At 37.2% G+C, this 14,349-nt stretch overlaps 1 protein-coding gene across 1 annotated transcript in view; it reads right to left on the reverse strand.

Moving 5' to 3' along the window:
• Positions 1–14,349, reverse strand: part of LOC124723145 (protein unc-79 homolog) — an 868,025-nt gene that overhangs the window by 486,532 nt on the left and 367,144 nt on the right. Inside the window, exons 22-23 of the mRNA XM_047248336.1 lie at positions 4,555–4,756; positions 780–977 (exon numbers count right to left, since the gene is read on the reverse strand). Coding sequence (XP_047104292.1) covers positions 780–977; positions 4,555–4,756 — 400 coding nt within the window. The remainder of the gene's footprint in view (positions 1–779; positions 978–4,554; positions 4,757–14,349) is intronic.

Below are 14,349 nucleotides of genomic sequence, written 5' to 3' on the forward strand. Positions count from 1 at the left end.
CACCATTTCTTGCTCATAGAATTTCTTAATGCTGTGTAGATAAATCAGAAATACATGCATATTTAAAAACACTGTAATGAAACATGTTTCATTGTGTTAAACAATTGTCACTTTTTGTAATAGTTAAAAAGAAAAAATTCTAAATGTGTTGTTTTTCAATTTGATGCTATTCTCACAGCAACAATGCTGATAAAAAATGAAAGCAGAAATACTAATATTTCTTTGGTGAAAATTCTTCTCCCTATGACAAAGCTAAGAAAATCAATTTCTGATTATGAGCAGGATACGAAATAAATACTTCTGATACAGTAATAGGTACACCATACTTGTGAAGGTGGGAGTATATGTCTATTCCCTGTGAATGATTTCAATATACAATTAATACAAAATTACAAGAGGAAATCTAATCATTCATTATTAAACTAACACAAAGTAATATACAGAACTGACTACACAGAGTAAAATGTCTCCAATATAATAACAAATCAGGTGACGTCCTTTATTCTTCATCTACTTCTATTCAAATTTTCTGTTAATTACTCCCTCCTTGATTACCATATTGAATTCTGGCAATTTTCTTGATTTTTAAAACTTAGAGCAAGTTTTGATTTCATTTACTTTGCTTTGTTATTGTTGAGTCTGATACGTATTTTCTTCTATATATTTTAAATATGACTCCTATTGTAGGAAAAGTAGCTGTATCACAAAAATGTGTGTTTTATCCCAATAGAGAAACCTTATTCACAACTTGACTGAACTGTTTTACATCATGAATTTACCTTGCTTAATGTCTGTTCTTGAAACAATTGATGCAGGTGCAGACATTGTACGTTTATAAGGCCACTTTGCACCAAAGCTGGCACTCAGAGTTTTCATTGTACTCATAGTACTGCCATCACATTGTTGTGAAAGAGCTTCATGAGCACGGTGCAACTTTCGCATAAATGCTTCACTGTTTAAATCTGTATTTCTTAAATCTGTGCAGAAGAAAACAATTTTTACAGTTATATATGCTATACAAACTGGTGGCTGCAATTAACATTGAAAATAAGACAAAGGAAACATATTCAGTACATTACTTGCAGCTAAAGAAGAAATATAGGAAACAGCTAACAGATGCAGATATGGATAACATGGTTAAACAGAAATGAAAAATGATGGTATTAGAAACAAATTCCTTTAGTTGTAGGGTTTTTATTTCAAAATTTATCTTCACCACCAAACTTAATAGAAATAAAGTGGTGAAATGGTTTTAGTAAAAATAAAGCATCAGATAGTATGGAAATATTGTCACGTAACAAAGACTGATTGAACCTGCACTTTACTAGTTGTTAATTCCACGATATATTGTCAAGAAAGATTTTACACATTACAATAAACAAGGTTTGAACACAGCTTTTTGGAACCGAATTCCAAATAGTCTCCATCTGAGTACCAAGTTCACCTCTATTGCCAACTAGGTAAACATATTGAGTTTAAAAAAATTACAAACATTTTACGCAGATGATGAGAGGAAAGCATTGAACCAAGCAGTTTTTTTGTGCATATCTACTACTTATGAGGAGAAAGAATTGCTAACTACTGATCTAATTACTACATCCTGCATCACTCAACTACCAGATCACCAGATGCTTGGTAATACAGAGAATGATATAGACTACAGTCATAAGTCGATTTATGAATACGATATCACATTCTAGCAAGGTACTTAACAGTAATGTAGCTGACAAACAGAGATCACAATGAAGTTGTTTTTTATGAGCCTCCAGTATTCCTAGAACTTCATTTAATGTTCAGTCAGATGATTCATGTTTTGCATTCACTTTCCCATTCAGAGCTGGAAGTATGATAAAGTCAAGGATTAATGATTTGGTACAAGATGTACCTTTTCTGCCTCTGTAGCTGAGTGAACAGGGCAAGTGAGTGCCATGTCAAGGACCTGAGTTCGATTCTCAATACTGCAAGGATATTTCCTTGGTGGAAGGACTGGTACAAGGTGCACTCAGCCTCATGAGGCCAACTGAGGAGCTGCTCAACTGATTAATAGTTGTTTCAAGATCTAGAAATCTACCATTGACCAGGAGACTGGTGTACTTGAACACATGCTCCTCCATACTGCATCCAATGACACTACTGGCAGATGATAACACAGTGGTCAGTTGGGCTTGATTGGCCCATCTAGGGCAGGAATATGGAATTTTACCTTTTTCCTGCAAGATGTACCGCACTACTTATATGGAAAATGTGTGCTAAGCCCTCAAGATGTGCAGCCCATTCTGCTTAAATTTGCTTCTGCTGCTTGATACACTAACTAAACTTGAATCTAGATGATACTATGTGTGTTCTGTGAGAATAGTAGTCAAAAACGCCATTAAAAAAACTTTAATTCCTGAACATGATCATTATTTCTACTTCATTTTGTAGAATTTGTCTCAAAATGAAAAACAAAATAATGTAACTCAATATCCTAATTTTTCCATTTTGGGGAAAAAGAAGAAGACAAGAAAAAAAGAGGGCAAGTGGGATGTGATATGACTCCTACAAGCTATCTGTATTCTTTTTGTTGCAGCCGTTGTAATATCTGATGCTATTGGCTGGCTAAGTGCTACTGCAACAGTTTATGATGTTGTTACTGTTGTTGCTGTTGGCTGGCAGCTGGCTAAATGTTGCAACATTTACTGCTGTTGCAACTGCAGTTCCAAATGCTACTTCCACATGAACAAAATCTTTTTGGTTTTCAAGCCATGCCAATTTTAATAAAATTCTCAAGCTGTTGGTGACTATCTCAGCCATCACTATCAGGAGTAAAACTACTGACTGCCGGTGCTGTCAGGATATTCTGCTTATATAGTCATGGTTATGGCTGCTGGCACCAATCAGAGAGGGCCGAAATGAAGTGTTCTTGAAAGGCAAGTTGTGCAGCTCATAGCTGAACATTGTCTGGAGAACAGATACAAAATACAGTTTGAGAACACAAGAGTCTTGGCTGATGCGTCAACATACTAAGATTCCATTATAAAGAGGCACTTGAGATCGGAATGAACTTTGACAATTTTAACAGAGACCAGGGGTACACACTGAGTAGAGCATGGGGTGGGCTTTGGATGTTGAAAGGAATCAACAATGGATGCTTAACGCTTGTAGGGAGGTAGGATCAGCAGTTTCAGATGTGGTGCTGTCCCCTCGCGCTACCTGTCAGCATTCGGTATGAGCTGCTATGAGCTGCACAACTCACCATCCGTCCACACATCAATTCGGCCCTGTCTGATTGGTGCCAGCAGTCTTAATTGTGAAAAATAGTGCCAGTTCCCATAGTCAGTAGTTTTACTCCTGATGACAATGGCAGTGATAGCCATCAAAAGTTTGAGAATTTTATTCAAATTGACATGGATGGAAAACTGAGAAGATTTTATTCTGACATGCCACCATGAAAGACTCTGAGGATGCTACTTCCACATCTTCTTAAAATCAGGTTCCATGCTAAACATTAGGTTGTTGCATGGTCAGAATCAACTATCTCACCACCTTTCTACACTACTCATGAGCTGGTAATACGCGCAGTTAGTGATCACCTGCAAAGATAATGATACAGAGATTATTGGAACAAGTAAGCACTTCTATGTGGTTTGTAATGAAAGAGTTTATGTAGTGAATGGATGATAAAAATCAAAGTCACAATGCAGCAAAGGTTGTTATAATGTATGATGAATCTGTCCAATGAGTAATGTAACCAGAAAACATTTAACAGGCAATGTTAAGATCTGACTATCATATAATGTGATAATTGCGGTTTCATATAGCTGATACTCACCATTCAATATTTATTCACTGTTATAATATAGAACACAGTATCCAAACAACTCTTACATGGTTTCTCAGCAAGACTACTTTTTAAAATATTTATTGGGATTATCTATTGGACAGCAATGTGTTTGAGTTTTCATCAAAGAGAATATGTGGGACTGGTGTAACTGTAAGCATCATGCAGATAGAATTTTCTATTATGGCTCAGAACATAAATGTTTGTATTAAATTTGTATATAAAAAATTAATGTAAACATAATACAATAGTGTTAATGAAAGAGAATATATGAGACTCTTGTGAATAAAATTTTTTGTTATGGCTCAGAACATAAATGTTTCCGTCAAATTTGTTTATAAAAGATTAATATAAACAAAATATGGTAGTGTTATGAAAGTTTGTATGCTGAGCTATTGTGTTGAGGTTCTTTTTTATGTGTTTATCAACTACTGAGCACTTTCACTATATTGTACTTTCACTATATTGTGAGTGGACAGTTTCACTCATTCACTTGTCAACATTAATGTAGCATAAGGAAATAGTTGATGGGTAATGAAGGTGGTAATTAAAAAAACATTTCTACACATAAATGTGTTTTATTGTAGGAACACCTAGTATTACTTAACCTGGGGCCCGTGTATGGGAAGCTTATCAGAATGCTCTCCCATTCTGACACTTTTACTTCAAAAAGACTTTTTTAAAGAGCTACCTTAAAATCATTTGTAAGATAGCAATATGATTGAAAAACGTACCTCGAAGATAAGAAATGTCTCCCGATTTCTCAAGATTGATCTGTGCTTCCAAAAATAAAGCATCAAATCGATTTAAGAAAAATTCCCATGTTAAGATTCTTCTGTCACTAAGTGTATTATGAAGTTGGTATAAAGACTGCAGTACAACAGGACGGTCCACTATCACAGAGTCAAACTGTGCTTCCAGGCAGAAAATAAGTGCCTGAAAAAATTATTTTAAATGGCTACAATTTTATTTACCATTAGCTAACTGTTACAAAAATGCATCTTAATGGATTCTCACATTACATTAATTTTATTGTAATTAATATTTATTCAAATTATGATACACAAATTATTTTCCTGCCATGTGGTACTGGATTGACAGAAACATACTCATTTTCAGAACTTGGTATTTCTTTTTTGTATAAGTATTTGAAGAAAATGGCATTGTAAAAGAACTGAAGATGAATATCATGATATATCCTGCGTAGCACAGTTGAAAGGAAACTTAACAATCACCACAATTACCTGTATTATTAAATCCCCTTCTCTAAATTTACATCTGTACTTAGCAATCCACTTTGCAGTGTGTCACAGAGGGTGTGTTGTGTACCATCATCACTTTCCCTTTTTCCTGTTGCAGTAGCAAATAATTTACAGGGAGAACAATTGGTGGTAAGCATCCACATGAGTTTGAATTTCTCTGATTTTTATCTTCATGATCTTTTTGCAAGATATCCAGAGGCATAAGCAATACATTTGTTGGCTCTTCTAGGAAAGTACACATTTGGAACTTTTGACAATAAACCACACAGTGATGTAGAACACCTCTCTGGCAGCATTTGCCACTGAAATTCATTTATAATTTCTGTGACACTTTTGTGCTTACCAAATGAACCTGTAACAAAGGATGCTACTCTTCTTTGGATCTTCTCTATTTCCTATATTAGCCCTATCTGGTACATATCTCATACTGAAGAGCAATATTCAAATATCAGTCAAATAAGTGTTTTGTAAGCTACTTACTTTTTTAGGGACTACTTTTACTGAGGATTTTTTCCAATGACTCTCAGTCTGGCATTTACCTTACTCATGGTTAATTTTGTGTGGTTGTTCCACTTCAAACTGCTTCATACGTATACTCCTAGATATTTTATGGAGGTAACTGAGTCCAGTGATTGTTCTGCAATTGTGTAATCATGCAATAAAGGGTCTTTCTATTTATGTATTTGCAATATGTTACATTCGTTTACGTTGAAAGTCAATTGCCACTCCTTGTGCATCAATCCTCTGCAGTTTTTCCTGTAATTTACTACAATTTTCTAGCATCATGACTTTCCTATATACAGCAGCAGCATCCACAAAAAGCCTTGTGGTCCCATAACACTCCCCTGTGGCATGCCTCAAGTTACTTTTATGTCTGATGACTTCTCTCAATTCAAAATGATATTCAGTGTTCCTTTTGCTAGAAACTTTTCACTCCAATCACACAGTTGGTCTCAGATACCATATTCTCCTATTTTATTCACTAGGCAGCAGTACAAAATTGTATCAAATGCCTTCCAGAAGTCAAGGAACACAGCATGTACCTGGGAACCTATATCTACTGCTTTCTGATTCTTGTGGATGAACAGAGTGAGCTGGGTTTCACATGATCATTGTTTTTGGAAACCATTTTGGACACTACAGAGATTTAGAGTATCCAGGAATGCCATAATATGTGAAAATAAGACGTGATCCAAACTTCTACAACTGGTCAATGCCAGAGAAATAGACCTTGTGAGTCTGTTTGATGGCCCTTCTTGAAAACAGGAATGATCTGTGCTTTACTCCAATCATCAGGAACACTCCACTCCTACAAAGACTCCTACACTGCTGCTAGAAGAGGAGTAAGTTCTTTGCTGTACTCTATGGAAAATCGTACTGATATCCTGTTAGGTACAGTGGCCTTTCCTCCGTTGAGCAATGTCAATTGCTTTTCTATCCTGTGGTCATTTATTTCAATATCAGCCATTTTGTCATTTGTGTGGCACTACAGTTCAATCTTTATCTGTGGAACAGTTTTGAGAAAAGATGTTTAATACTTTAGCCTTTTCTGTGTCATTCTCCATTTCAGTGTCATTATGGTCACAGAATGTCTGGACAGATGGCTTCAACCTGTTTACTGTTTTAACATAAGACTAAAATGTCTAAGAATTTCTATCAAGTCACTAGACTGAATTTTACTTTAAAACTCATTAAATGCTTCATGTCTCTTCATGATTTTGGTTTTGTTTAGTTTGTATTTGTGAGTGAGGGTTTGGCTACATTTAAATTTGCAGTGTTGCTCTCTTTGCTTTCATAGCAGTTTTCTAGCATGGCTGTTGAATCGCAGCATGTCTTTTCCTCCATCACAATTTTGCTCAGTACATACCTGTCTAAAACATATTGTACAATGCTCTTGAACTGTGTCCACTGACACTCAATGTTGTTAGTGCTGAAGATGAAATTTTCATGCTGACCACTGAGGTGATCTGGACTCTGTTGCTTGTAATTCTTGTTAAGCACAAAGATCTTGCTGCCTTTCTTTTTACTCCTATTTACAGCCATATTTGTGGTGCTGTAACAATCTTATGGTGACTGACTCCATGCTCTATGATGAGTCAAAAATTCTGGATCTGTTTGTCTCCAGCAGGTGTAAGATGTTTTCTTCATGAGTCAGTTCTCTGATTAATTGATGGTGGTAATTTCAGATAAGGCTCTTAGAACAATTTCACATGATTCTCTTTATTTACTACCCAACTCAATCACTTCAGTCTCACAGTCTATGGCAGGTAAGTTAAAATCTTCATGTAGATTTATAATATGACCAGGACAATCATGTAAAATACTCTCATTCTCCAAGTTTCCCTCAACTGTTCTGTCACTAATGCTGCCAAGGCAAAAGGTCTATAAAAGCACTCAATGGCCACATTTGATCCACCTTTAACACTTGTCTTCACCAAATTATTTTGCATTCAGAACCTGTTGTAATATCACTAGATATTATCTTTTTGTTTTGTTTTGTAAAAATGCTATAAAATGCCTCTACCAACAACGTTCCACCTTACTGTGATTTATATTTCAGTCAGAATTTAGAATTTCATAGCTATTGACATCTGGTTTCAGCCAGCTGTCTGACCCTGGTACTACTTGGGCGCTGTTATTCTTGTTTGAAGGAATTCCACATCCTGCAAATCACTGTTCTTTTTTTCAGCAGTTTAATGTGTCCACTAGTCAGCATGTGCCTAATACACAACATTTTGTACTAGTTTTACTTGTTATAGTGTCCTTTTGAACTTTTCTTTTGTGCAGAGCTAATAAATTTAAGTTAGGTTGAGTTTGGTATAATAGAACTGCACAGAAATTCAATAAGATATTCTTTAACTGAAAGACATGACAATAAAATGTAGTTACTAGTTGGTATGTGGCCAGTTTTCTGACAACAGATCACTTGTAACACACATGAAATGGCAGGCAATAGTTATTATTTGTTTGACTCGCCCTGCCAGACTGACTCAGGCATCAGCTGTAGTAACTCTAACTGATGGCTGACATTGTCCCTCCCTCTCAACATACACAACACACAACAAAAAGTTACACACACTCACATACACATGCGCGTGCGTGCGCATGCGTGCGCGTGCGCGCACACAAACACACACACACACACACACACACACACACACTCACACACACACACACACACACACACACACACACACACACACACACAAGTTTTTCAGTGTTGAGTCTTAACATTTTCTGGTAAGCCCCTTATACATTTATTTACTCTTAAGCGTATATATTTTCACATATACTACAATTGCACTTTCACAGGTAGCATCTACTCTCTTTTTTCATTGCACTGTCTATGTATAATATCTTTTTCAAAGCCATCTATCAGTATTATATCCTCTTTGATGATGGCAGTTATTATCTGAAGCTGGATTTGTCATGTAAATACTAGTTTATTGAAGAAACTGATATTGCAAAAACACCATACTTTTTTTTCCATGTCTTCAAATGTGCAAACTGAATGTTTACAATCAGTGTGTATTACCTATTTTGATTTATGACTATGAGACATGGAGTTTTAATATAAAAACCTTTTAAAAAATCAAGAATTGATCAGCATGTAGTGAGGGGATGCATGAAGGAAGGAAATGAACTTCTACCAATTTGGGTATACTGATAAACCAGAATGCAGACGGCACAGTAGGGCTTTCTGCCTAAAAAGACTTTTCCCTAAATGCTAAAAATTTGCTGCAAATGATGTTGAACCATCATTAGCTGTTTTCTTTATTATTGCTACCAGTTTTGATTGTTACTATTCATCATCAGACACAAGACTTTTTCAATTACATCTGTGTAGCTACATACATGAGCTTGTACTTCACTCATCATAACATGAAAAACACACAAAGAGCAACAGAACTCAATACATTATATTTACATATTGTTTTGGCAATTCGCTGTGACTAATAAATTATGACAGGATCCAATGTATGGATGCTTGTGAATTGTTGGACTAACATCACTGTTACAAATCTAATTCATAACTGACCATGCTTGGAAGTCCCACCATCTCATGTAGCACTTTACTGTCCACATCACCCTGGTGCACAGAGCACAAGCCATTTGTAGTGAACAGAGCCTTTCCAGTGAGCTGCAGCACCTGTGAAAATCTACTGCCAGGACAGATAGTCCACATGTGCAAATAATAAAACAACATTTGCTTTTCAAACAAATAAACAAACACCAAGAAATAGAACATGAAGATGATTACGATGAAGAAAAAGAATAAGAGATTGGTGGTAGAAGATGTATTGTGTATAATCTTCCTACCATATTCTGTGTTATCCATCAAAATGATTGGTAGGATCCTGAAAAAATACTACAAACAGATCTCATTCTATCCAGCACAAAATTACGGTCATATCTGGCTCTATCAGAGTGTTGTAATTTGCAATACTGTATGGCCCATGTTTGAGGGACCTTGTCTTGGTGGAGAGGCTTGTGTGCCTCAACTATACAGATGGCTGTAAACTAGGTGCAACCACAATAAATGGGTATCTGTTGAAAATCCAGACAAACATGTGGGTCCCAAAATTTCTTAAACTGGTTTCAGGAATTACAGGGCCAACAGTCTGTATGACTGACTGATTCAGTAACATCAGCCAACATGGCCTTTCTGTACTGGTACTGTGAACATCAAAAGTGGGAGGAAACTACAGCCATTACTTTTGCTGAGGACATGTAGCTCTACTGTATAGCTAAATGATCATAACATCCTCTTGGATAAAACATTCTGGAGGTAAAATAGTTCACCATTTGGATCTCCAAGCAGAAGGCAGTCACCAGAAAAAATAAACTTGCATTCTATAGATGGGAATATAGAACATTAGATCCCTTAACTAGGTATGAAGAGTAGAAAACTTAAAAACGGATATGAATTGGACGAATATAGATATAGTGAGAACTAGTGAAGTTCAGTGGCATAGGATGAGCAGGACTTCTGGTCAGATGAGTGCACAGTTACAAATACAAAATTAAATACTGCTAATGCAAGAGTAGATTTAATAATGAATAAGAAAACAGAAATGTGGGTAAGGTACTATGAACAGCATAGTTATTCCATTATTTTAGTCAAGACAGATATGAGGCCAACACCCACTATGGTAGTAGAAGGTTATATGCCAACTTGCTCTGCACGTGATGAAGAGACTGAAGAAATGTATTATGAGATAAAAAAAATTATTCAGGTGGCTAGGGAGACAAAAATTTAATTATGATGAGGGACTGGAATTCGAGAGTAGGAATGAAAGAGAGAGAAAAATAGCAGGTGAATATGAAATGGAGGGAAGAAATGAAAATGGAAGCCATGTGATCGAATTTTGCACAGAGCACAATTTAACCAGCAGTCACTTGGTTCAAGAATAGTAAAAGAAAGTTGTATATATGGAAGAAACAAGGAGACATTGAAAGGCTTCAGACTGATTTTGTATTGGTAAGACAGAAGTTTTGAAAGCAGATTGTAAACTGATTCATTTCCAGGGGCAGATGTGATCATGACCACAATTAATTGGTTATGAACTGTAGAAAAACACTGAAAAATTGCAAAATTGTATTGAATTAAGGAGATGGGAATTGGGTAAGTTGAAAGCACCAGAGTTTATTGAGAGCTTGAGAGGGAGCACTAGGAAACAACTGAACTTAATAAGGGAAATGAATACCAGAGAAGACAAATAAGTAGCTTTGAGAGATGGACTAGTGAAGGCAGCAGAGGAGCAAATAGGTAAAAAGACAAAACCTAGTAGAAGGACTTGGATACCACAGGAGATACTAATTTTAACTTATAAAAGGATAAAATACACACACCAAAAACATTTTGCATCACCCTGGTTCCCAGAGCTCCTGAAGATAGGTGCTGACTGTAGATATTGTATCACAGACACAGTCCCTTTGACTGTTCAGAGATGTCACTAAATCCACCCAAAGATGTAAACAACCGTCCTTCAGCAGCACCTATTAGACAGAGGTGGACTGACAGTTGATCAGTTCCAGTCATTCCACCGGGAAGGAGGTACACGGCATGTGTTGTCTGTAGTTAAACTATGCCTAGATGGTCAATACCACAGTTAGATCATGTCCGCATTGTTTTGGGTCAGGAAGGGCCCTCAACAAGGGAAGTGTCCAGGCATCTTGGAGTGAACCAAAGCAATGTTGTTTGGACATGGAGGAGATACAGAGAGACAGGAACTGTTGATGACATGCCTTGCTCAGGCCACTCAAGAGCTACTACTGCAGTGGATGACCACAGTCTATGGATTATGGCTTGGAGGAACCCTGATGGCAGTGCCACCATGTTGAATAATGCTTTCTGTGCAGCCACATGACATCATGTTATGACTCAAACTGTGCACAATAGGCTGCATGATGCACAACTGCACTCCCGACGCCCATGACAAGGTCCATCTTGGCAACCATGACATCATGCAGCGTGGTACAGATGGGCCCAATAACATGCTGAATGGACCACTCAGGATTGGCATCACATTTTCTTCACTGGCAAATGTTGCATATGCTTTCAACCACACAATTGTTGGAGACGAGTTTTGAGGCAACACGGTCAGGTTGAACAACTTAGACACACTGTCCAGCAAGTGCAGCAAGGTGGGGATTCCCTGCTGTTTTGAGGTGGCATTATGTGTGGTTGATGTACGCTGCTGGTGGTCATGGAAGTTGCCATAATGGCTGTACGGTACATTAATGCCATCCTCCGACTGATAGTGCAACCATATCAGCAGCATATTGGCGAGGCATTTGTCTTCATGGACGACAATTTGCGCCTCCATCATGCACATGTTGTGAATGACTTCCTTCAGGAAAATGACATCACTCAACTAGAGTCATCAGTACGTTCTCTAGATGTAAACCCTATCAAACATGCCTGAGATGGATTGAAAAGGGCTGTTTATGGATGACGTAACCCACCAACCACTCTGAGGGATCTACCACAAATTGCCATTGTGGAGTGGGACAATCTGGACCAACAGTGCCTTGATGAACTTGTGGATAGTATGCCATGATGAATACAGGCATGCATCAATGCCTGTTCAAGGTACTGGTATGTACAGCAATCTGGACCACCACCTCTGAAGGTCTTGCTGTATGGTGGTACAACATGCAATGCGTGGTTTTTATGAGCAATAAAAAGGGCAGAAATGATGTTTATGTTGATCTCTATTCCAGTTTTCTGTACAGGTTCCATAACTCTCGGAACTGAGGTAATGCAAAACTTTTTTTTTTTTGTGTGTGTGTGTGTGTGTGTGTGTGTGTGTGTGTGTGTGTGTGTGTGTGTGTGTATAAACATGCAGCAAATGAAGCAGGCAAAAGGGGATACAAATATCTAAAAACTGAGATTGATAGGAAGTTTAAAATGGCTACATAGAAATGGATAGAGGACAAATGTAATGATATAGAGGCATATTTGCTAGGGAAAGATAGATACTGTCTATTTTACTGTCTGTGGGAAAATTAAAGAGGCCCCTGGAGGTCAGAGAAGCAGCTGTATGAACATTAAGACCTCATATGGAAAACCAGTTTTATGCAAAGAAGTGAAAGGAGTACATATGGGGACTGTACAACAGAAATGGACTTTAAGCCAATATTCTAAAAAGGGAAGACGACATAGATGAAGATGAGACATTGAATAGAATTTGACAGAACACTGAAAGATCTAAGTCAAATGAAGGCCCCTGGAGTAGACAACATTCCATTGGAACTACTGATAGTTTTAGGAGAGCCAGCTATGACAAAACTATTCCACCCAGTGTGCAAGATTTATGAGATGGGCAGAATACCATCAGACTTCAGGAATGAGCATAATAAATCAAATTCCAGAGGGAGCAGGTACTGACAAGTGTGAATAAGTCATGGTTGTAAAATACCAACATGAATCCTCTACAGAAGAACTGACCCTATAATTTATCTTAGAAGGTAGGTTTAGGAGAGGCAAAACCTACATTTGTAGCATTTGTAGACTTAGAGTAAGGTTGTGACAATGGTGACTCTAATACACTCTTCAAAATGCTGAAGGCAGCAGGGGTATACACAGGGAGAAACGGGTGAATAACAACTTGTACAGAAACTAGACAGCAGTTATAAGTGTTATTGGGCATGAGTGGAAGCACTGGTTGAGAAGGGAGTGAGACAGGGTTGTAGCCTTATTCCTGATGTTATTCAGTCTGTACACTGAGCAAGCAGTGAAGGAAACCAAAGAAAAAATTTGGGTAGGGAATTAAAGTTCAAAGAGAAGAAATAAAAACTTTAAGGTTTGCCATTGACATTGTAATTCTATCAGAGGCAGCAAAGAACTGGAAGAGCAGTTGAATGGAATGGACAAATGTGTTGAAAGAAGGACAAAAGATAAACATTAAAGGCTCTAAAAGCAGTAAACGTGTTTTGCTATTTGGGCAGAAAAATAACTGATGATGGTTGAAGTAAAGAGGATGTAGCAAGAAGATTGGCAATGGAAAGATAAGCATTTCTAAAGAAGAGAAATTTGTTAGCATCAAATGTAGATTCCAGTATTAGGAAGCCTCATCTGGAAAGTATTTGTTGGGAGTGTAGCCTTGTCTGGAAGTGGAACATTAACAATAAACTGTTCATACAAGAATGTAATACAAGCTTTTGAACTGTGGTGCTACAGAAGAATGTTGAAGGTTATATGGGTAGATCATGTAACTAATGAGTAGGTACTGAACCAAATTGGGGAGATAAAATATTTGTTGCACAATTTGACTAAAAGGAGGGATCAGTTGACAGGACACATTCTGAGGTGTCAAGGGTCCACCAATTTAGTACTGCAGGAAAGCGGGGGGCGGGGGGTAAAAGCTGTAGAGAGAGACTAAGAGGTGGATACATTAAACAAGTTCAAAAGGTGTAAGTTGAAGCAGTTATTTCAAGATGAAGAGGCTTGCACAGGATAGAGTAGCATGGAGAGCTGCATCAAGCCAGTCTTTGGAGTAAAGACCACAACAACAACAGAATATGTAAGAAGTTCATGCTTCAGCTACACAAACATGTTTCCAGTGGCATAAGAAAGATCAATGAGGAGCTCATGTTTGGTTTTCAAATCAAATACAAACCTTTTATTAGTATGAACACAACACTGCTGTTGGATGAGACATTATGAAGCATAAGTTATGTCTTCACAGATAGCAGTATTTAATGTTATAGATTTAACTTCTATAAATGTCAGTTTACACTTGAAAATTACATAGCTTATAC

Source organism: Schistocerca piceifrons, chromosome X (genome assembly GCF_021461385.2).
Source record: "Schistocerca piceifrons isolate TAMUIC-IGC-003096 chromosome X, iqSchPice1.1, whole genome shotgun sequence".
Lineage (NCBI taxonomy): Eukaryota > Metazoa > Arthropoda > Insecta > Orthoptera > Acrididae > Schistocerca > Schistocerca piceifrons.